Source organism: Tachypleus tridentatus, chromosome 6 (genome assembly GCF_004210375.1).
Source record: "Tachypleus tridentatus isolate NWPU-2018 chromosome 6, ASM421037v1, whole genome shotgun sequence".
NCBI classification, from domain to species: Eukaryota; Metazoa; Arthropoda; class Merostomata; order Xiphosura; family Limulidae; genus Tachypleus; species Tachypleus tridentatus.
The window spans coordinates 84,022,661-84,048,792 of NC_134830.1; the positions used below are offsets into that span (position 1 = coordinate 84,022,661).

General features: G+C 32.2%; 1 protein-coding gene across 6 annotated transcripts in view; it reads left to right on the forward strand.

Annotated features, from left to right (window-relative positions):
* Positions 1-26,132, forward strand: part of LOC143252935 (F-box/LRR-repeat protein 4-like) — a 138,761-nt gene that overhangs the window by 17,189 nt on the left and 95,440 nt on the right. For all 6 annotated transcript variants that reach the window (XM_076505830.1, XM_076505831.1, XM_076505832.1 and 3 more), the window contains exons 2-3: positions 2,463-2,562; positions 18,233-18,338. In XM_076505830.1, the coding sequence (XP_076361945.1) occupies positions 2,463-2,562; positions 18,233-18,338 (206 nt within the window). The remainder of the gene's footprint in view (positions 1-2,462; positions 2,563-18,232; positions 18,339-26,132) is intronic.

Here is a 26,132-nt window from a genome sequence, read left to right on the forward strand (position 1 = left end):
AGGATGACTGACTGGTAAGTTCAAGTATTAGCATTAGTCATCTGAAGTTGGTCTTTCGAGTCCTAGGTTCGAGCTATTTGATGTTACGGCTGTTTTCAGAAAGTAAAGTAATATAAGTTTTAAAAGACATCGTGTAGCACAATTTTAATTATTATAACTCACCAGGATGAATAATGGGTAGTTCAAACATCAGCGTTAGAACCTGGAGTTGGCCTTTGCAGTCCTGGTTCTAAGTAATTTTACGTTACAGCCATTTGCTAATTTCAAATTGAACTAGTTGTACTTTAATTCTGAAAAAGGAATTTACATTAAGAAAAGGTGTAATTTATAAATAAAAACTTAAGTAGCATTAAAATGATTAATGGTCTTTAGAAAACTGAAAACATTTGTAAGGTGGACAGTGTTGATGAAATTGTACTTCCTGTGATCCCTGAGGCAAAGGGGTTTATCTTTAAACATAAGCTGACATTTATAACACACATCAAACAACTGAACAACCTACTTTTAAGGTACATGTTTCTTCCCTGGAATCCATCTGTTTTCAGTGACTTACCTCCTATCACATTAACTGGTTGGATTCATCAGCTTATTAGGCTGATGTATTTTGATTTTTTCTTGGAAAGTTATAACATCTTATAACATCTTTTCATTTATGTTTTATTTTTAGATCTTTTTATTTTTTTAATAACCAATGGGATTATCAAGTGTTTGTTGTCTGTTCAGGTACATTTTGTTCTTATTATGCACTATTTACCAGTAGCATTATGAAGCTCACTCTAGAGATGGAGCGTTCTGCAAGATTACACCACCAGGCAAGTGGGTTGCTTGGTGGTGTATACTTATGTTTTTCAATATCTATCACTTTTATTCAGTTATGTACTATTACTCATAGACTTTCATGAGTAAAGCAGAAGGGGATTTTTGGTCATTCCTGCCAACCCCTTGACTGAATAAATTATAGATAGTTTGCTTTTCAAAATAGGAATTGTGGACACCCATTGCACTTTCTTTCTTCCTTCCTTTTTCTTCAAGTGGAATGAAGGAGTCTTTAACAATTTCCAGTTGCTGGACCATGGAGGATTCCTCCTGATTGCATATTAGACTTTTCATATAACCATTCTGTGAGAACAGGACATAGCTTGTTTCCCTCCTTCAATTTCTTCTGGATTCTTATTCCCTGATCCCAATGTTGATTGGAGCAGAACCAACCTTTATGTTAACTTCCTCATAACATTAGGTGTAGGATGACACTTGCCTATTCCTACAGTTGAGTGAATGCTCTATATCCTCATAATTCCAGATGAAGGATGTTTTTTAAATGCACTTATTGTAGGGTGAGTTAAGATTTATTCTGCTCTTGATATTAGTTAAATATATTGCCCTGTTTGTATGGTTGAATTGAGGCAATGACTCAACTCTGCAATGCTGAGTTAAATTTGTTGTATTTTGTGCCTCTACAATTGTTTTGCAAGTTTGTCCAGTTTTGAATTCATATCAATTTTCTCTTTTTAATTCTGGTCGCTTGACACATGACAGTGTTTACATTCACATATACATGTAACATGGTCTATGTGCCCTAGCCACAGTATTTGTTATTCTGTAGTTATTTTATCTAATTGAGCCTCAGCCTTGTAATGCTGAGGATGAATTGTGGGCCCTCATTGGAACAGTTAAGGTTGGATATCTCTATACACATAACAGGTGTTGTTGTTGTTTTTTCTATGGATTGTACTCCTTGTACACCTCCTTTTTTTCTGCCTATTTCAGGTTTACTTCTTCAAGATATACCTGTTCAAGAAGTGGTGTGATACCTCACAAGTGTGCTTCAGTTCATTCTGGCTTCAATATTGTGCACCTATACCAGCCCCTCCTCATTTGTAATGTGGGATTCTATGGTAGTTAACATTTACTTACACTGAAAATTTATTTCCAGTAAGTACTTACTTCTAATCACATGCACTTCCCACTCTCCCTCCCCCACTGTTGTTTTTATTCTTTTAGATCATGTCAATTCTCAAAAGTAAGCAGTGGTGCAGCAGTACTGATGGAGAGTAGTCACATGTTGTATACATGTTCAGTAGTTTGCAGAATTGGTGGAGCATACAGACAAGTGTATTGAGCATTATAATTTATTTTAACAGTGCTTAGAGGACAGAAAGAAGATGCAAATAACTGGGTGATTGGAGGTAAGTGCCCTGCTAGAAATAGATTTTCAGTGTAAGACAATGTTAACTTCCATTTCTACCAGTCATTCTCTGACTGGTGTTCACTTATGAACAAAAGTGGTGGCACAATATATGTTTATTCTATTGAATTTAATTTAAACTTTTGCTTCAAATATATGAAGGTGTGAGCCTACATTTGGTGTTGGTAATTTAGTTGGTTTTGTTAGATGCACGAGTGACCTTTTGTTAGGTGGCATTGTTGTACTTTTGTATGTTTAAACTGATCTTTAATTCCAGAGAACTTATGGACCATGGTGGAGCATATGCCCATCTGCTTCACAATGTTTTTTGTCCCCTCTGCCAAAAGGTCGCTATGTTCAGAGTCAAGATTTTATTGGTGAGTAGATATGTAAATCTGTTTTTATTTAATGAAAGTGTATTATAGATTAATATCAACTTGATTGTTTTGAAGGGTAAATTGCTTCATGTTGGGTGTTATTGTTAGACCTGCCTGTTGTTGCTGAGAGTGATTTCAAGAAATTTTACTCCTCACCATGAGTAAAAACTTCAAAGTCTCGTTAATTTTTAGTGTCTAATTTGAGTTGTATCTTTTTCTTTGCTCCAGAGGACAAATCCAAGAATTTGAGCCTTCATTTAAAGTAGGTTCTGTTTTTTAGTAGCCTGACTGTGTATGGTTCCAACGTACTGCTATGCTCCGTATAATAAGGAGATTAAAATTTATACCAGTATTCTAACTCCCAGTAGTAACTACAAGGCTACAGTAACACTTACATATCTAACTTTAAAAAGAAGAAGAGTTTGAGAGAATCTGAATGAAGTTTTTGATATTATCAAAAGAATTGATAGTGTTGATGTTTTAATTTTTTTTAATACTTAATTATTGAGAACCTAATGTGTCTATTCAGTGAATATTTTATACAATTTGTTGTTTTGTCATATTGCTGGATGAAACTTTAAAATTTCTTGCTACAGAATGTATATCTTCTGCAAAGTCCATGTATTTGTATGTGATATCTGTATGAATTAGTTGCTTTTATGTTTTAAAAATATTTTATTCTGATGTTTTCTTTAAGAAACACTTAAAATGCTTATGTTATGCATTTTAAGTTACTTATTTATCTCTTCTACATTCTTTTAAAACATTCCTGTGAAGTTTCTATTTCATAAAACAATTTTATCTTTGTTTTGATTAAAAAAAAACAGTTCTCAGGCTTCACTGTGTGTACACTTATGGGCTTACAAGAAAAATAACGTTTTCATTGTACAGAAATTATAAGCAAACCAGTCTCTATTTAAATAATTAATCAGAAGGTTTTATTTAATATACACAAGTTTTAAGTATCTTTGGTGTGCATAAACACACACATGCATACGTGCTTTACTTTTTTTTATTTTGCCCATTCAAGTAGTTACTCAGGCTGATATTTTCTAATGCATGAAATGAAACATAATGTGGTTGGGTAAAAAAATGAATTAACTAAGCCTACGTTATCTTAGTACATAAAAAGTATTCTCTATCATACTTCAGCTGTATCATTCAGACGAAGTACAAAATGACAAAGAATGCTTTTCATAACCTTTAAAAAAATCAGGACTGTAATTTTAGCAGCTGTAATGTCAGAAGCTCTTCAATTCTGAAGCACCTGCTGACTTGCTAGAAATGAAAGAGTGAATTTTTAACCACCTCTGAAACCCTGGGAAAAAACATTGTCTAGTTCTGTTTTGTAATTTTAATATCTTAATATTTTACTTTGTCAGTTTTAACACCTGTTTGACTTAAATCCATTCCAATATTTTCCATAAAATGTGTAAGATTAGGAACATTTCTAACATTCTTTTTCTTAAAAACAAGAAAAAAAATTAAGCTCAACCAATGTATTTTATTCTTAATGAAATAAAGATAAATCTTGAAGTCAGTGTCCTATAACGTCCTAGTTTCAGTGTTTACACTCTTATGTATAACACATTTCTTACAGTTAGTTTTAATATTATCATTCAAGTATTTCTTGTCAGCTGATTTTGGTTTCCTTTTTTTTTTTTTTTTCTTAACCAAGTCTATACTGTAACTTTCATATAATTCTTTAAATCTTCCATCCTGTTTGTCATTTTAAATTGAAACTTTTGAGGTGTATCTCATTTTCTTATTTGTGCCCTTAGTGAACCAGTTAGGTTTAATCTTCCCTTTATATCTCAGTCATTATTTATTATCTATATTATTTTAAGGAATGTGCCTAACTTGAAGTATAACCAATTTCAGAAGTTTCTTCAATTTTACCCTTTGTTTCATTGTTTCAGTTTACTGTTGATAAATCTTGTGTCATGATCTTGTAAATGAGTTGTTTGAAAATATAGAATTGAAATTCAAAAATGTTAATTACTTCTCTGCACCAACAAGAGCTATTACCCTGCCCTCGACATTTGTGAAGTTTCTATACATACCACAAGCCTTACCAATGTATATACAGATGTGTGCATGTAACATAAAGCAAACAAAGACCTATTGGTCTCTCTAAACCATCCTATACACTGTATTAAACTGTATATTAAAACTCAAAGCTAGCACTTGTCATTGAAATATTTATCAAGCCTTCCTTTAAATTTCCTTAAATTAATTGCATTTACCATATTTAAGAACAATCTACTCCAAAGTCCAACCATTCTGTTAAAAATTAGAACTGCTTTAAGTGAAGATAACTCCTACCTAACCTGCAAACATTTATATAGTTTTCTTAGTCTTGCATTTCACAATTAAGATTATTCAGAAAATGTATAACATCAATGCACTATTTTCTTTCATACTTAAACACTTCAACTAAATTCCTTTTAAATCCTTTTTTTTTCAAGATAAAACAGTTTCAAAGAGCTTAGTCAATCCTAGTATGAAAACCTTTTTATTCCAAGTATTGTTTTAGTAGCCTCATCTATATCGGCAGTAACTTTTTCAGCAAATGTCATATATTAGTGAAGCAAGATTTATCTCATAGTGAATTAATGTTGACTATCCAAAGCTTTAAACTTTGCAAAGTATTTTTTATCATACTTTCAAAACTTTTTTTCACCACTGATGTAATACTAATAGATGTACATGATATTGGAAAAAAAAATCAACCAAAAAAACATTGGTTTAGGAAGTCTCAATAAAAATGATAAAAAGCTCTATAATCTAAGCACTTTCAAAAGGTGGATCTTTTAGGACTAGAATAAATAATAACAAGTGGCTCAAATATCCAGTCCTTAACCTAATTCAGAATCATTTGGTAAATATCTGGCTCAGGAGTTTTATCATTCTTTTAAACTTCTCAATTTTTTCTTTATAATATCAGAATTAATGTGATCATCTTGTCCAGCTTTGTTTCCATCTAGCAACTGTTCAAGATGAGAAATATTTATTAAATCTTCATTGATAAAAATAGTAGAATGTAATAAACCAGCCATCTCATAATCATCAGATATTAGCTTTTCTTTATCATCTCTGAGAGTTTCTATTCCATTTTTATATTTTGCTACCCTTAATGTGTTTATGAAAATCCTTATTATTAACTTTTACACTTGCCACTAAACCTTTTCCATATGGTTTTTGATTACTTAATTTCCCATTTGACTAACTCTCTTGATCTTCTGTACTCCTTCAAAAGTTGCAACACTTCAGTAAATTTAAACTTCTGATAATCTAATCCTTTTCTTTTGTTTTACTCCACAGACTGTCCTATCAATGTTCTATACCAAAAAATCACCTTGAACAGTAAACTTGTTTTTAATTCCCATTCCTAAATGCCCTTTTTGTTGTATTTTCCACCACTAGCTCCTTATCTGTACAAGCTAAAGACTCAAATCCGTTACTTAATAGATCCTGCTAAGTACAATTAAATCCATCATTATTAGCACTGTTACAGTTGATTTTAACTTGCTGAGTCATTATTATGTACTGTTTCTCACATATAAATTTATATTTGTGTCCCCTAGTCCCACTGTTCTCACCATAAATGCGAAAAAGGTGATGCACTAATACTGCTAATTTCTTTAACAATCTAAAACACCTCATTAAGATCCCTTCTAACTTTTCCTTATTGTAGAGAAAACAATTTCAGAGATCTTAGCTTTAGACCATGATCCTTCTGTATATTTTGAATTACCCTCTTTATACATGTCTGCATGTATTATGCAAACCCATGACAATTATCATAACGCTGCAATCCTCTTCCAATAGGAGGGTAACACAATCTCAGGAATCTCAATGAGCACAAGCACATCATCTTTCCTCAACACTGTCTGTCTGTCTTTATTTTGTGCTTTTAGAGTTTTGTAGCTGTTTTGATTTACTGTCTTTCTTTACTTAATGCTATTTTAATTCTGTCCTCATTGCATTTTCATTTTATTCAATTGCACCTTCATTTCCTCTAGTAAAACATTTCTTCTTTGTGCTACTTAAACCAATGAATGTTTAGAAAAGAAAAGTATCAAGGCCCAGACATTTTCTCTAACTGAGTCAACAGTGACTGGAAGCAACTTACCTTTTTGTTTAACCTGACATTCAATTGTTATTTCTTTGACTCATTTAATGGATCAAACACATAGCAGGTGACAGGTCTCGGATTTCAATTTTTGGTGAAGTACTCTAAATATAATATATTTCTTTGATTTTATAGAGTGTAGTGAACCATGGTATGACAACATGTTCACTGCCCCTGTTTTTAATCCATTTATTGTAACTTGGGTGTATGTTTTCCAGTACAGTGGGAAATAAATGTTCCAATTGAAGTGAGAGGTTAAACATGATTTTACCTCTTTCATTTTATTGGATGGTTGGTTCTCTTATGCTTACTTCTCCAGTTTAGATACTTATTGTTCTATTTCACTGTCTTCTGTGAAACTTGTCTTACCTGTAGATGATTCTGCCCAGTTCTTCCACCTCTGGTCTTTGCCTTTGTGATAACCTTTCCCTAGTTGGGAACAGGTGCCTCCTGTCATTTATATTTACTCTGCTCTTAACTTTCTTTCTCTTTGGGACTGATTATTATAATGACTTGTGGTTTGTTTACATCATGGGCCTTTTTCTGTCCAAATGCTACAATTATCAAGTATTTCTTGCTATCCTTGTAATTTTGCTTCCTTTGCTGTATGATCTTAGGTCATGACATTTCTACGTTTCTTGAATCCAAACATTTTGTCTCCTTGAGGCATTTTTTTCTCCTTTGACTCATTTTCTACAATCTGTTCATATTAATTTTATCTCTACTCCTTTGCTACAACTCAACTTTTCATCTTCTTGTTTTAGCTCTTCATCAGAACCCCAGTAATGTTAATGGGGACACCTGTTTTGATTTTTTGCCTCTTTGGTTCTTGTTACTTCCTCTACTGTATCTGTTTTAACTTGGGATCTTCTTGGTTTGGATGCTTTCTCTACAGGTGTCTGCCTCCCTTTCTCTTTGTCCTATCTTTTTTCTTTTTCCTCACTGTACCAATCTTTGAAGGTATTTCCTGATACTTTGGAATCTTAGGCTGTGACTGATCACCAGTAATATTCCTTTGATTTCCTGGATTATTGTTTCATTAGACCACAGATATCTAAGCTGGTCACCTGACCTGAGAATTTCCTTTGGAGATACCCCTTTCTACCTCTTATCACTTGTATTTAATGTTCCTCTTCCAACAGGGTAGCCCTTTGAAACACTCAATTTTTGATTTTGAAATTTTTAGTGTCTGCCTCTTCCCCTTGCATACCTGTAGTCTATTTTTCACTGGCAGTCCTTGGGTTGTACAAGTTCTTTCAGAAGGTTTATTGTTGCTGCTTTTTGTACTTCAAGTTCTCTTTCTCCTCATCCACAAATTTTCTTGCATATTTATGACATGGAAATCTTGGTATTAAAGACTCTTCCTTCAAGATTGTTGCTCTCACTTTGGAGGGCTCTGTTTCTCTTTCTCCATATGCATCTCTTTATTGGACCCTGGGGGATGTATGACATGTCATATGATTCATTATTTGCTCTTGTGTTTCTCCATTCTTCTTTACTCCACTCTCTGTCACGGTGGCTTGATTGCTTTGACATAACTTAGGGTATTCCACTCCAACCACTCCACCTGACTGGAATCTTTATACAGATGTCCTCCTTTCCAGGATTATTTTCAACATTGTATTCTCTCCATGATTTGATATCTACATAAGCTGTCTCTGCTTTGCAACATCCTGGAGATGTCTACAGCTTTTCCGAATTGTAAGAATCTTTGGTTACGATTGTTGGGTTTTCTCATGATGATCCCATCTGTGACTGTTCTATGGTTGTTTGTTACACAATTTTCAGGGGTCACCCACTTTTTGGACCCATGCATTACCTAGTTTTGACATAATCCATTTTTTTATATGAATGGTTACTGAGTAGTATTATCCACATTTTTTGCCTCTTGTATAGTGCTAATCCCTTTCTTACACCTTCTTTCTCCTTCCAAACATGTGATCATTGTCATTTAGATATTCCAGCCTTCTCTGCCTTCTATCTTTTGTATCATAAGGGCCACGTGATCTCTCATTTCTTTCAAAGGCTTATGCTAACTGGAGGAATGATTGGTTGTTTCTTTCCCATTTCTCATCTTTCTTTGTTGTGTTTTCAGTTGTTTTCTATGTCCAGATAAGTGCCACTTTTCTTGTACATCACCATAACCTGTTTTTCCTATGGCTTACCTTCTTCTCCAGGCACTTATCCATTTTATTTTAACCAGTTGGGTTTGTTAACTCATCCATTTGACAAATTACTTTTTGGATTAGTCCAATTAAATGCTTTTTTTTTTTGTCATTTCCCAATAGATTTGACATGTTACAGCCTCTCTTGCTTCCTTTTGATGTTGACCATTGGAGGAAATTTTGCAGGCTATGTGTAAACTTCACCTAATATATTCCTTCTCCTATTAGTTATATCTCTGAATGGTGTCATTTGCCTCTGATTTTTGCCTTCTTTTGGTTGCCATATTATAGTTTATGTTCACTTTAATTTTCAGGTCCATTTTTGATCTTGTACCTTTTCCATGTCTCTGACACATTTAGTCATAGTAATCAATTGTATTGTTTCTCAGTGGGACAGAATCAATTCCAGATGATTGTGTTATCACCTATATGTATGTTTTCTATTCTGTACTTTTAGTGTAGCACAGGATAGTTCTTACTTTCCCAGTCCTAAGCCACTGAGGAAGTTGATATGAAGAGTCTTCTGTGCAAGTGATGCCTCCCTCCCCTTTAATAGACCAGATGGTACTTCCCCTCATTTGTAATTTACATCTCAGGTGTGCATGAAGATGTAGAACAGGATGCCTCATTATAATATTTTCCAAGAATTTTCCATTGGATATATTCAGTAAGATGGGACTTAAATTTACCTTGTGATGTAGGTGAGGGCTCTTACTTCCTCCAGACATTATTGTAGTATCTGTCCTGTATCTGACCAAGATGGAACAGCCTAAAACCCACTCTACACATTTTGACATTCTACCTACCCTGGTAATACATAACCACCAGCACTTCTATACATACACGCATGCATGCACTCATGCACATGCACACAATTTCAGAAAAAAAGGCAAAGAGTTTTCCTACTGGGTGGTGCTCTATTAGATGAGCTTCTGTCTCGTACAAGTCTACCACCAAAGACCTTCCATTTCTGTTATTATTTCAGATAGGAGCTCATCTTTATAACTGATCAACACACAATCCCTGCTTCATCTTCATTGTGGGATTCTAGCTGTTAGTTGTGTAGAGAGGTAAGTAGCATTTCTGAAGTTAACATTTTATTTACCTGAAAATATATCTCAAATAGATAGTTTCCTCTTTGTCCCACTTCTAGTGCATTTTATTTGTTTCATCAAGAATGTAAGACTAGAGGAAAGGCAACTAGTTATCATCACCCACCATCAACTCTTGGGTGACTCTTTTACTAATGAATAGTTGGATTGACTGTCACATTATAAAGCCTCTATGGTTGAAAGGGCAAGAATATTTGATGTGATGGGGATTTGAACTTGTAACCATCGGATTACAAGTCAAGTGCCTTAACCACCTGGCTAAATTAGGGACAGCCAGCACAGATAGCTCTTGTGTAGCTTTGCATGAAATTCAAAAAACAAACAGACAATCATCAAGAATGAGTGTATGATCCAGTGCCAGTGCTCATGGGGACTATTATATTGCATGTGGAGATTGTCACCCTTCTATTTGTGGAGGGCTTCATTGTTATGACAATTACTTCATAAGGTGGCACAACAAATTTAGATAAGTAGAGGGTTGGGGTTTGTTCAAAATTTGTGCCATGCACTGGAAATTCTATGGAAATTGTACATGAGGTAGTAATAGGGATGTAGAGACCATAACTAGCTATCTCAAATACGTTTTCAGGTAGGGAGAGTGTCAACTTGATAGTTTTGTTCATCTTAACGTGCAAAATATCAACCAAATTATGTAGTAATTTTCCAAATGTTCTCCAACTTTTGTACAATAATTTTTATTTGTGATTAGCCAAAGAACATGATATTCTCTTTTTTTTTTTGATAGTTATTGAATCAATATCTTTATTAGTGCAGCCTTGATCTCACTATACAATTTCCTATTTGTAATATTTTCCTGATTGGTGGTTTATAATAGTTGTCATATAAAAACTTTCTACTGGTGAAGACCTTGATTTGTAACCTTATAGTTTCAATCTCTTGACTAATCTTGAACAGGCTGCAGAGAATCACTGTATCCTTACTCTTATAAGTCTCTTAGTGTTAGATAACTAATAACCTGCTTTATACTTTTTAACACTCCTACGAAAAAAATATTTACATCCACTAAAGTGATTTTGGGGCCTATCAGGCCCCATATATTTTTCCAATAGAAACACAGTGATTTAGCAACATTCATTACAAACAACTTTAGAATGGCTCTGACAAACATTTTTTTTACAATTTGAGCAAACAATTTTCGACTGTCTGTCTTTTGATCTGCCGCACAAATGGCATCGTCCTCTTTTTGCCCTCTTTGCAGGCGGTTCACATGAGGTTGTTTTGTCATTATCTTTGCAGTAAATTTCTTTGATTTCAAGCACCAATTGCCATATAAATTCTCTTCTGGCTCTTGATTTATGTTGACGAAGAAATTCTGGATGTTTTGTCGAGTATAGAACGAAAGCATTGTACGCAGCAAGATCTAGAATGTTACAGAATATGCAGACTGACCAGTGCTTTGATCACCTCTTTGTTGTATAATATCTCACCAGTTGATCGAGAGTGTAAAGATTGTAAAGATTGATGATTTTGGGCTTTCCATTCTCTTCTACTTCACCAGACTGATGCTGAGAACTCGGTAGTAGCACATATTTTTCTGGTTTGTCTGAGTGCCTGAGAAGAGTGATGTCGTCATGGCAGAAAAACTTTGGTGATAACTCTCTAGATTTTGCATTTATTTCAGGAGGCAGAAAGGTTCCAATAAGTCCTGTTCTTTTTGTTCGTAGGTACTTGGCAAGTGTCATTGTTGTGAAGAAATTATCTGTCGTTATTGTCCTTCCTTTTCCAAGAAATGGCTGACTCAGTTCTCTGACTATTCTTTCTCCTTGATTTGTTTCTGTCGTATTTCCAACCTTTCCAGTATAAATTTGAGCGTTGAGGAGGTAACTTGTCTTTGCATCTGTTAGGCATCAAATCTTTATTCCGTATTTGCCTGGCTTTGTCGGAATGTATGTTCTGAAGCCAACTCTTCCTTTGAAGTTACATAGTTGTTTATCCACTGTCAGGTATTCGCTTGGGTTGTAACTGTTTTTGCAATTTTCAATGAAAATTGATCGAGAGTGTAAAGATTGTAAAGATTGATGATTTTGGGCTTTCCATTCTCTTCTACTTCACCAGACTGATGCTGAGAACTCGGTAGTAGCACATATTTTTCTGGTTTGTCTGAGTGCCTGAGAAGAGTGATGTCGTAATGGCAGAAAAACTTTGGTGATAACTCTCTAGATTTTGCATTTATTTCAGGAGGCAGAAAGGTTCCAATAAGTCCTGTTCTTTTGTTCGTTAGGTACTTGGCAAGTGTCATTGTTGTGAAGAAATTATCTGTCGTTATTGTCCTTCCTTTTCCAAGAAATGGCTGACTCAGTTCTCTGACTATTCTTTCTCCTTGATTTGTTTCTGTCGTATTTCCAACCTTTCCAGTATAAATTTGAGCGTTGAGGAGGTAACTTGTCTTTGCATCTGTTAGGCATCAAATCTTTATTCAGATTTGCCTGGCTTTGTCGGAATGTATGTTCTGAAGCCAACTCTTCCTTTGAAGTTACATAGTTGTTTATCCACTGTCAGGTATTCGCTTGGGTTGTAACTGTTTTTGCAATTTTCAATGAAAAAATTCCAGACTCCAGAGATGGCAGCAACTTTGATTTCTCTATTTCTTTGAGAGTGGATGTCAAATCTGATTTTTGAGCACATTTTTTTTAATTTGTCTTGTGTAATCAGTTTTCACAAAAATGGCAAACCGATTTTGGTTGAAAACATTTCGTCTATCGATGCATTTTTGGATTTGCTTATTCCAAGGAAAAGATTAGCTGCGATCCATTTCCAGAGGTCTTCTTCAAAAATTGGTTCTTTCATGACGGTGTTTGTTGAGTGAATGATCTGTTCCATCATATTATCAGAAATGAAAATTTTGAATGTTTCGAATGGTGTAGAGACTCTTGGAGCAGCTTGCCTTGTAATGCCTGGGTTCCCATTGAATATATTGAAAGCTGCGGTTCTCCTGTTGATCCTTGAAGGTGTTGTTGAATAACTGAAATTCTTATCTTTGGACAAAAGTTTGTTCACTGGCATCGTAGTAAGATCTTCTTGATTACTTTCTTCACTTTCAGAAGTGTACAGCACGATTTGTTCATCATTTTCGGCTTCAGAAGGATCATCATCACAACTTTCAGAGTAGTCTTTGACGTTATCATGTTCACTTTCATCGTCGGATGGTTTTGTCAGTAAATGTACAGCTTCATCATGAGATATCATTTTTGACACGGTTTGAAGATTTCAGCTCCTATATATATATATTTGTGGATTCTTCTAGAATATTCTAGAAGCTTCAAGAATATTCTAGATTATTCTAAATACTTCTGTAAAGTTTCTAGAATGTTCTAGAACAGGTGTGGGCAAACTAGGCAATAATCAGGACCGTCTAAAATTATTGTTGGAGTAGAGTTATTATCCTAAATATCCATCTTTTGAAAAGAAGTTGTAAAATTAATATATTTTTACTATAATTTGCTTTTTTTGGTTTCCCAGGCCTGTTCTAGAATTATTCAGGAAATAAATAGTCATTTTTATGTTTTTTGATATGGGGCCTAATAGGCCCCAAAATACCCTTAGTGGATGTTTAAAAAAAAAATTTTAAATATTATTTCGCAAATGTTTGTAAAATCAAAATATTATTGCTCCTTAAAATATAAAGGGATAGGGTCAGTTAATGGCAATTTCATATAAATACAAAATTATTAGCCTAATATTAATAACCTTTTAAGTTGCTCTGGGGCCTATTAGGCCCCAATTTTCGTAGGAATGTTAAACAGATCTTCTAGTTTATCATCCAACATCATTTACTTTTACTTGTACAACAAAGAAAGATGTTTCTTGGTGCCAGTAACTAAACTATCAACAAACACACACTATTGGCCTGTACTTTAACCACCTGAGAAGCAAATTTTTTCAAGTCCAGTTTTTCCATGCATCTCACTACAAATGAATTTATCATTAGTGCTAAGATATCAGCATTTGGCTACTTGCAACAACAGAAGAGATGTATGATAGTTTTTAAATAGTGAAAAATGTTTACAACCTTTTAGTTACATTGGAAAGTTAATTAAACTACTTTATTATCAATCTGTATCAATAAACTTGGCATCAAAATGTAGTTAATAAATATTTATTCTATGTAAATTTTAAATTCTTAATTTTATAAGGATGTTTAGAAAAATCTTCAATTTCCCCTACTATGAGAATTGTGACATTTGTTTCTAGATGAGTATTATTTATATTGATAAATCAATTCTAAGGTAGCATAGAAACTAACAATGGTATAGAAGGTCTTTATTCTCTCAGTATTTGAACTACAAGTCTTCCTGAGAAGAGTGTGACATCATGGTATCTTACAAGGATATATATACAAATTTTCCTGGAGGATTAGGTTCCTGGTCTTTGTGCTGTGCTGCTTTCTGATTGGTTTATTATTGGCAAAGTGTCAAGGAGAAATGTTTCATGAAGAAAGAAGCTGGAATATTCTAACAGAAGGTAAAGATCCTATGGAGAACAGTGAATTGGAGGAGATTAATATGAGTCTTATGAGAGAAATGCCAAAGGTACATAAATTAAGGATCCCCATGTGGCATAATATCGGGAATAGACAGTGTACCACACAGGTTAGCCAAGGAGACATAAAACATATAACAGACTGCAGAATAGTATATTGTATTCCTTGTGATGGATGCAGTAAAGTTTATATAGGTGAAATTCATAGAGGCCTAACAACCAGAGTTAATGAACATAAAACAGATGTCAAAAGACACAATAGTAGCACATAAAGAGAAAGCAGGACACCTGTCTGAATGGAAGGAAACTAAAATTGGCAGCAAAGGAATGGAAAAGCAATAATTCCTTTATTAAGGCTGTAGAAGCTGGTTACATATTATTAGAAAAGAACATGGGCACCACAGCACAGGACAACAAATGAACAGAAACAGCAGCAAGCTTATTAAGACAAGGGCAGGATGTTGATTGTGTGGGTGGTGGTCAACATCTGTGGCAGATTTAAGATTGTGTGGGCCCAGGGGGTGTTATTTTTTTGTTGGCCTTATATCCCATGTAAATTTACATAGAATAAAATTATCAGTGGGGCCCTCATTAAGACCATGGGCTCTAGGGCTGAGCCTCTTGTAGTCCCTATCTAAATATAACACTGGTCGACAGACAAAAGTAAATGAACGAGCAGGGAGTGGCACAGCACAGCAACCAGGAACCTAATTCAGGAAAATTTGTATATATATCCTTGTAAAACACTAAAAAGGGTGTGCTTATTGATCCTTTGATACTAGGCTTCATTAAATTATTGGAATTTGCTGACTAGTGAAATCAGAGTACAAATGATTCATTATTTTCCATCTACAAGAAGTTTTGTAATTTATTAACTGTTTAGAGACAGACCATTGGTCAAAGGCCATGCCATCCTGTTTGTTGACTTGCATTCCAAATTTTAATGAACTACTTTTTTATGGAGGTATGTTAATAAGTTTGGAACCAAGTTGTAGGTTATAATTTATAATTTAATATTATATACGAGTTAATTTCTTAATTTAAGAGTAAACATCAAAAGAATACACCTAATTATAGATTTTAGTGATTCACTTGGTATGTTGAATGTAGTGCTGTTTAAAATTAGATGTTTGTGATGTCAAGATACCAAGCCTGTAGTTTCATACAAATTAGGAACTCAAATTACTAATGTTACCAAACTAGAATATAAAATAAGAACCTCACATTTTTTCATTTTGCTGAGATATGATTTATATACTGAATTAAATACAGTGGTCCTGTTCAAATTTTCCGTATTTTGAAACTGTCCCTTATACACGTAGTTTAATACATGACGTGTGAATAACCAATCAGTAGCTTAGAATATCCACCAAGTAGTTTAATCAGCCATTTTAATCTGTAAAAAGTTAACCACGTAAAAATCTTTGAAATGAAAAGATTTTAAGAAGTTTGGTTGTGTCTTTAGTCTGCTCAAAGTTTCATATTTTTTAAAATCTAAACACATCTTAGTTACTAAACTTAATAAATTATAGTGGAATTCTGTGGTATCATTGTAGTTAATTATGATATTTTGGTTATCAGCTGTGTGTATAAAATCTAAAAAGATAAATTTGTTCAACATCCTCCACATGCAAAACTTTAAAAGGCTTGGCAACCTATGTCCATTAGCAACTAAGTACAAAGATAATAGTGGAAAGAGATAATTGTTTGCTTTACTTCTTAATTTAGTGTTCTATAATTTAAGAAAAACCAGTTTAATCAATTATTACTGAATAATCTACATATGTATAATAACTGGAATGTGATTTCATATTACAAAATGCTAGTACACTAAAAACCAGCCAAGACAGGGAAGACTAAAGGTAAGTTTTTATATTACTGATACTGATCTGGGTGCACATGCACCATGTGAATGCAAACTATGTAATGTTAAGTAAGCATGAATGGAAGGTCAATATGATAAAGTAATAAATATATATGTTCATATTTAGTCTTATGAGATATAAGCAACTTAGACTGAACATATGTAGTCATCCTAGCACAAAAAATGTGAAATATATGTTTATTTCCTACTTTTTTATGATTGTTACAAGGTTGGATAAGTGACAGTCCCTGCAAAATATAATGTTTTGCTGAGAACAAACAATTTAAATGTATTTGGTAAGTTTTAGAGGTTACACAAATTATAGATATATTTGGGATGAAGAATAGTTTTTAATAATAACATGAAATAACTTTGCACATAGACTAGTAATGGAATATCATATTTTCACAAAGAAATTTTTTTCTAAATGTTTCATTAAAACATAATTTTTATGTATATAAAATATTTGATCATTACTAAATGCCTACTAAACTTATCAAAAGTTATAATGCAAATATTTAACTTGTGCAAATGTACAGATGAACTCATATATATTATATCACGCCCATTGCAAAAGGGGTAATATAAATAAAATAACAATCTGTATTTCCAAAATGTGTGTTTGTATCAGTTTAATATTTGGATGTTATAACTTCATTAAGAGCTGTAGATAACTTACAAGTTTGCTAATCCTGTTTAAATATCCAGGTTTTTAATAACTTAATGAAGCTGTAGATCATTACTAAATGCCTACTAAACTTATCAAAAGTTATAACGCAAATATTTAACTTGTGCAAATGTACAGATGAACTCGTATATATTATATCACGCCCATTGCAAAAGGGGTAATATAAATAAAATAACAATCTGTATTTCCAAAATGTGTGTTTGTATCAGTTTAATATTTGGATGTTAGAACTTCATTAAGAGCTGTAGATAACTTACAAGTTTGCTAATCCTGTTTAAACATCCAGGTTTTTAATAACTTAATGAAGCTGTAGATAGATATGTTGTTTATTTATGTCAGTAGAAATATGTTGTAACAGTTTGTATTAAACAAAGTTAAGAATAATTGGTATTTAAAAATTTTAATCTCTCTCACATTAACCACATCTGAAGGAGAAAAACTTGTTGACAAAATTGAATTTTCTTTTTGATTTCACACCTTACTTACCAAATGTGTTGTTTGACAGAATTAAAAGCTTTGTGCATAAATAAATTGTATCAGGTAACATGGTCAAGTGTTAGCTGGTACAGTACTTGAACATTGGTATAAAATTAAAAAAAAATCACAAATATAGCTTGACAAAATTCGCCACAAAGTACAAAAACTTATTTTCATATTTATTAAAACACATTTGAATTAGTGATAAAAAGTATCACAAAATAATTGTGCATTCTTTTAATTTTTTAGTGAATTCCGTGCATTTTGTGAAGAATTATTTAGGAGTGAATAGCTATAAGTATTAAAAGATGCACCAGACTTTAGAAAAACACTTCTTTAAAGATAAACAATATAACCACTGTAATCTTTATAGGAGTGATGTACGATAGAATTCCTTATTTCTAATTCCATATTTAGTGTATGAAAGTTAACCTGTTGTCAGGAGTTATTAGGTTTATCAAATTTTACAAGTAATTAATAATTATTTTAATTCAACTGAAAACAAATGTATAAAAGCTTCCTATGCTATCTTTAGGTTCCATATGGACCTTTAAATGTGTATGCTTATGAATAACAAACATTTACATCAGTATGTTTTTGCAGTTTAATGCTTACATCTGCAATACAAGTTTTTAAAACTCAGTATATTAACTCATCACGTTCATAAAAGTTTAATTGTGTAAAAGCTAATATTTATAATTATTTATTAATTTTCTTAAATATTTTCAGAAATTCAGTTTGAAGAAAAAGTTTCACCACTGCGTATTGACATCTATGAGACTTATAATCCAGGATCTGTTGTTCGAATCTCAGCCTTTGATGCATCAGAAGTAAAGTAAGTATGATTTTTGTGTGCATGTGTAAACTTTGTACATTTTGATAACACTGTATAAAGTGATACCTTATTGTATTCAGTTATTCTGGAGAATGCAGGCTTTGGTTTATTTTTTTTTTCAGAAAAATTTTTTTTGTTCTTTCTTGGTCACTACAGTATAGCATAGACTAAGGATGTGTAATAGTAACACTATTTAAACAAAACATTTAAATGTACTTTTTATATGTACATGTATAAAGTCAAACAAGCAGTAGATATCTGGTAACCTTAAGGTATCAAACACGTTTTATCTAGTATCCACACAATTCACAAAGGCATTTGTGATATGTTTGTCAAAATATGTTTAGCAAGTGTTGTAAAGTAAACTGTAAAGAGTAACAGTTATTTACAGTTTAAACAAAGAGTTGTTAAATTCTGTAGTGTGTTTTTATACACATATCTTCAGATATCTTCCTTTAATTGCATTAGATTAAAATTTAATTCTTATTAGTTTTTTGAATGTTGAAAAATTGTAAGAAGAATGTAATGTTGATTGTATTGGTTTTTACAAATTTTGTTGTGTACAACTTTACAAACTTTTAAGGGTCAAGTATCTCTTGATGAACTTACCAGTTAAGCAGCTTATTATAATTTAAGGTTCTTCTAGAGCCATGTCTTACAACTTGCATTTTTAATTTTAACAGTACAATTAATGAACACAAAATTATTTAGCATCAGTAGCACAAAAGTAGGTTACCCCAACTGTCTTTCTGCCAAACTTCAATCAGCTCATAGAATTTTGTTGCTGTTGTTGGTGATAAAATTGATTAGGATTTCTATGCTGAAGAATATTAGTCTATAATATTTAAAGGGTAGGATTGTTTCTATATCCTTTCTTTATTATGTTCTTTGAACTTTCAACATGTGTAAACCTACCCTTTGTGCTGTCTCATAATGTAGTTGAAATTGATTTCCCAAGTTTCTCATGAATCAATGTGTGCATTTGTGTTGAAGATATATCTTACCATGTCTTATTTTTAGTATATATAATTTGAAGCACGAAGGTGATAAAATTTAAATTGCTGTCAAGCTTGAACTGTTGTCTAATTGATTATTCATTTGAAATAAATTTTTGTGGAATCCACCTGAGTAATTCTACCGACTTTTATTTAAATTAGTTCAGCCAGTTGAATTATATAGATTAATAAAATTATAATTCATTTCTTATTGATTGGTTTGTTATTAATTTTTTAGTTGCCTCAAGAAAAAACTTGCAAATTCATTGTATTGTTTAATGTACAAAGTTATTTGCCAGTCTATAGCCTAGATGTTGGTTTTTTCTCTCCTTTCAACACATGGGAAGGGTAGTTTACTATTGCAGAAAGTGTTTTAATATTTTGTGCACAAATATATAAATTTTACTCTTAAAAATTTAATATTGAAAATATATGTCTTTTAGTGTCTTAAACATGTAGTCAATATATGTTCTTTTTAAATGTTGCTGAAAGGATGGCATTAAACATTCAGGGTTTTATAAATCTTAAACATGCTTGAATTTCTTTATTGAGAAGTAGTAGTTGCCCTTCATTAATATTTTAGGAAAGAACTAAAACACTGACCTTAAGATGATCTAGAAAGGAAGTTCAAAATGCTGTTCTCTACTTTATTAGTAAGAGTGTTAATATCTATACCAGCTGTTATAAGATACATTACAACCACTGATAAAAATGAAATAGAAACTGTATAATCCGAGCACTTTTGAAAGGTGGATTTTGCTTCTTTAGGGGCAAACTGGGAGTGGTAGTGTGACTGAATGAGTGCAGGCAGGCAGGCAGCGTGTATGTCTTTGTGTACTGTTGTTAGCATTGCAAGTCCAGTGCAATGTAGCTGATGGGAAGAGTGTGTGAGAAAAGGTGTTAGTGATATTGCAATTGTGAAATGGCTAAATGTACGTGTATGTGGTAAAATAAATATGCTTCAGGTGGTGTAGAGGAAGATAACACCTGGAGAGTGATTAAAAAAGATATGTTATACTAAACCATTTAAAAAAATCAGCTTTGTTATTTCATGAAACAATATGTGAAGAATAAAGTTATTTTTCTTTTTCTGACAGATATGAAACTAATGACTAAAGATCATTGATTCCTGGATCTGGATTAATTCTGAAAGGTTGAAGAGTGGTTAGCTTGGCTATTCAATATGCTTTTATTTCTGTATCTGCTTTAGTTTTGAATTCTGTTTCAATGCCAGTGAGAATAACATTGTTAATGGAGTGAACGTGTTGGTTGAAGTGTTGAGCGATAGGGAGATCATTTTGGTATTAACAGAAGATTTATGATTGTTAAGATGTTTTAGAGTTGTTTGTGTATGTTCTACACACTTATTGATTATTGTATTTTTTTCACTGTATGATAAGATAAATGGTATCTTTTGTTTCACAAGTAATTTCTTCAGATATTTTAAAATTTCTCTGTGCTTTTTGGAAAATGGGTCAGTGGTTTTTATGAATTTGCAGGTTTTACAATTATCTTTATTGCATGGACGACAACTATTTTGAAGTGGGATGTAATTTATTTTAATATGAACAAGGATATCTTTCAGATTTCTGCTTTTTCAGAAGGAAACAATGGGAACCTCTGGAAATATCTGTTTGAGACGATTATCGAATTGTAATAGATAAAAATGTTTTTCTTAGAATTTGTGAAACATTTCTGAGTTTAAACTGATAGGTAATAACAAGACTATTTCTATTTGAAAGTTTAGTATTGCTCTGATTAAGGATGATTTTCTGCTGAGTGTTGTTAGCATTCTCAGTTTGCTTGTTGATTTTGGTATCTTTATACCATCTTTGTAACATGGTTTTAGTTCCTTAGTGTGTTTTCTGTCGTCTGTTTCATCTGAGAGTATTTTCTTTATTCTAAGAGCTTGACTTTAGATAATGTATTATTTAGTGTGAAAGGGGCAACTGTTTTTAAAGTGAAGATACTGTGGTCTACCTGTGGGTTTTTTGTATAAGTCATTTTATAAAGTTCCAGTTTTTAGGAAAACTATGATGTCAAGGATGTTAATCTGTGTAGGCATATAATCGCAAGTAAACTTGATTGTTTTGTAAAAGGAGTTTGCAAGTGTGATAAATTCTTCAAGTGATTCAAGATTGGCTGTCCAAATGAAAAATGTGTCATCTATGTAATGTTTCCATGCATGTGATTTTACAGGGCTGAGTTGTAAAAGCTGCTTTTCAATATTACCCATAAAAATATTGGCATAATTAGGAGCCATATTGGTATCCATCACAGTATCATTAACCAGAATATAGTGCTTGTTATTGAATTCGAAGTTGTTCAGAATTAGAACTAGGCTGGCAAGATCAGTTATTGTTTGAGATTCTGGTGAGTTAGAGAGGTTTAATGCAGACTCTAGAGCTGCTAGTCCTTCATCATGTGGGATGCTAGTATAAAGGGAAGAAATATCCATTGTGCAAAGAAGACTATTTAGAAGTAATTGTCTGTCAGTATTAATATCTTCTGTTGTGTTGAGAAAGTGGGTAGTATCCTTTATGTAAGAGGGGAGGGTACAGGGAATACATTTTATGTGTTGATCGTTAAAAGCATACAGCTTTTCAATAGCCATGTTTATATCAGAAACTAGGGTCGACTGGGGTTGTTTGGCTTGTGTATTTTGGGTAAGAGATACAATTTACCAGGAAAAGCTTTGTGAATTTTATTGTTTTTGAGGAGTTTTTTAATTTATCAGTTATGGCATTAATAAACTGAACTGTAGGATTGTGTGAGAGTTTTTTTTATAAAAATTAATGTTCTCTAGTTGCTGGTTGGTTTACATGATATAGTCATCTTTGTTAAGACTAATAATAGCTCCATCCTTATCTGCTGGCTTTATTATGATATTGTTGTTTGATTTAAGATTGTTTATAACATTTTTTTTTTATTTTAATTAATATTATTAGGATATTGCCTAGAAGATTTTAATGTCTAGATTATTTCATTTTCTACAGCTTTAATATAACTCTCTAGAAGTGGTTTGCTGTTTGGTGGAGGTGTCCATAAAGACTTCTCATTAATGTTAGGTATATATTAATTTTCATTTGGGTGAGGTTTGTTGTGAAAAGAATTCATGAAGGTCAGAGAGAAGTTCAGGCTCTTTAATGTAGATGTTTGTTGAGCAGAAGTTTAGACCTTTACTAAGGAGACTGAGTTGTGCTTCAGAGGGAGATATCTGAAAGATTAACAATGTTAGAGATATGTCAGAGTTGTTTATTGTTATTTGCATGTTTCATAAGGTTGCTGTTATTTTCAACAGATTTGTTAGTTTGAGAATGCTTATGTATATTAGAGTATAGTGTTTTTTAGGCTGTTCTTTTGGAGATAAAGGGATTTTGGTACTTTCTGGTAGAACTGTTAGTTCATTAGAACTACTAATGGTTTTATGACATGTATGTCTGTATTCCTTTTTCTCCTTTTGAATTAAATTGTGGATTCAGATTGGAAATTACCAATATCATTTTGATTAAATTTTCTGAATAAAAATAACATTCTACTTTTACTATTAGTTTCTGTTGCATGATTGAAAATTTATATATCAAAATTAGAATGCTACAAGCATTTACCTTCATATTTTGTAACTTCTAGTATTACAGATGGTAAATTTAGCATATTGGATGTAACTGTACTGTAAAAAAACACAAACACATATGTTTCCTATATGAAATCTTTACTATCTCCTCAAGGAGGAGAGATGATGAAAATTGCCCAGGCAATTATAGGCTTATTAATCTTATTTCAGTGATGAGGAAGGTTTATGAAAGTAATAACAGATAATTTGTAAAGTAATTTAAAAAAAACTTTAAAAGTGTTTCAGATAGTCACCATGGTTTTACACATTTTATGAAGAGATTACTACATTAGTAACTGAGGATATGGATGTGAATTTGGTATATCAGGATTTCCAAAAAGCCTTCAATGAGATATGCTGACAAAATCATCTTTGTAAATGTGGGATTTAAATTGACACATTCAGTAGAAAAGTAGCTGGATAAAAGAAAGCAAAAGGTTGTTATAAATCGAATTCAGTCAAATTGTATTAGTATCACATGACAGCTGGTATGGGTATTAATACTTTTACTGATAAAGCAGAGAACAACATTTCAACCTTCTTATGACGAATTAATGTTACATATGGGATGCCTAAGGGCCAAGTGTTAGAAACTTTGCTCTTTTTAGTTTACATTAATGACATAGGTGAAGGAATAGTTAGTAATGTAATTTAAATTTGCTAAGTATGTTAATATTTTGTATGTTATTGACTGTGGGAATTTGGATTATTTGGTGAGTAGGGTGAATAAAATATTTGTTCTAATAAATGCAAAGTAATACACATGGGATAACATAATTTGAAAGTCTAAGTATTTAATGTACGTTTGATGAGAATAATCTCAAATTATGGAAGTAAAATATCTTGTTCTACTTAATTAGTCTTTTAAGAAATCCAAGAAGTTGCATATATTTCCTAAATGCATTTAATTTTCAGTATCATTACACTCCTATGAACTCCAAGCTATACGAAAGTATACTTCTGATAGATACAATTCCATGGCAAATTTATATTGGCTGTGTTTGTTGTGTGACTCAATAATTTCCATATTTAAAATAATGTTAATGTTAAGTAATAGACCTTATATTCTCTGACATTTTTGGAACTGTTGTTTTCAAGTGTATAGTTGATTGACAATGGATCATTATTTTCTATATAAAAAAAAAGTGCCCCTAGCACTTAGTAGACATTTTTGCTTGGATAATTGAAGATTTGTTAAATTTTTTTGTCAGTATTATGGGGTTGTGTTAGGAATGTTTTTTTCAAATTTCACCAGAGGGAAAGTTTCTTTTTTCTTTTCTTTGTATATTAAACAGTAACATAATTGCTGCACAATCAATATAAATATGTATATATTTGTTTTGGTTGTGGTTTCCCTTTCAAAGGCTATGCTTTTCTGTTTTTATTTTTGTGTCCTGATTTTTCCTTCTGTTTTTGTGATTGATTTGATGTAACAGGATCTGTCAGTTAGGGATGGAGCTTGGAAGTCTTCATTGACATTTTTTGAGTACGTTGAAAGTATTATCTAAAAGGAATAATTCATAACTTGCATTACAATTAGATTGTTATGGCTATGTTTTTTATGTATCCACAGACAGACATACAGTTTCCCTGTTGTTTCTTCTTTTTCACTAAGTATTAACATACTTGTAAATGAATCCTTAGAGTGGTAGAACAAATACATGCTGCAGCATAGATTCAGAGGTCTTAGATTTTGTATAGCATGGGAACCTGCAGTTTTTCTTTTTAATGTATAATTATTCTATTGATGTACTTGCCATGCCTGTATGTGAATCTACTCAAGTTGTATGCATATGCCTAGGAACAATATGATTTAGCATGGTCTACTATGTTTTGGTTTATAAAAGAATTGGGGATACCTTTTTCTCCCCTCCTGTATCTTGTTCACAAGTAGTCTGTCAAATATCTGTGTTATGGCACCCTCTCATTTACATTCAGAACTATGTGTAGCATGTAGAAAAGTACATATGACATGTTTTCTGTATGGCTGTTTTTGTAGAATCCTGTGCATTTCTTTCTTGTAGTAATCACTGTGCTTTTCCCTTTAGGTTCTATTAAAGGGTACAACTGAAGAGAGAGGATGTTGAAAAGTTAAGCTGTTACAGATCTCTGAAAGTTATTTAATATTTATATTATAATTTGTAGTAACTTTGGCAAATTATAAAACAGGAAAGATACATTTTTTATCAAATAAATGCAATTTAAAAAATACTTTATTGCCTAATGGGGTTTTTAATTCAGCTTTTACTGTTATAACTTACAAATCAGACTAAATACAATTTATTATTAATGTTACTTACATTATTAATTCTAATGAATTATAAGTTCTTTATAATACAATATAAACTTTAGTAGTGATCAAAAAATAATAATATTGGTTCTTAAACATTAGGCCTAATTGTAACAGTGTTAACAACAGGCTACTTGTATTTGGTATTATTTATTTTCATCCTATAAGTATAAATACAATGATTAAGACTAGTGTTGGAGTTAAGCATTCACAGCTCATTAGGTGTAATGGGTACAATAAGTAAGTTTTATTTTAGAACTTGAAACTGGCACATACTTTTAAGGAAGCTAGTATTAAAGATGTGCAATTTTTATATGGAGTTTCTAGGTTAGATGAGAAGTTTGTGGCCATCCTAAACAAAGAAGAGGCAATAGATAAAAAGAAGCATAGACTGTGGGAAATGACAGCAGAATTTTAGTAGGAACTTAAACATTTAGTGCAAGGGATTCATCTACTAACACTGACATTTAAGAAGTTAGAAAGAATAAAAATGTAATGAATTTAGTTATAATGAGCCTGTTTGTTGAGCAACAAATTTAAGCCCATGGTTTTTGCAGATGTGGATTGAATCCATTTGGGTTTCTGTTAATGTATATAAAGGGAATAGGGTGTTAGTGGGAATTTGTTACAGACCACCAAATGATATTGATGAAATTAGTAAGAAGCATTACATTGAAATTAAGATTTTAGCTGTCAATGAAATTATAATCGTGGGTGGTTTTAATTTCATGCATATAATAGGAAATGCTAAAGCCAAACCATGAAGGAGAAAGGTTTTTGGAAATTGTTCAGGATGTCTTTTTTTTTTTTTTTTCTTCCACCAATTAGTCAAGGAATTTACCAGAAACAGTGATGTTGTAGATTTATTGTTGACCTCTAATATGGAAATGGTTGAG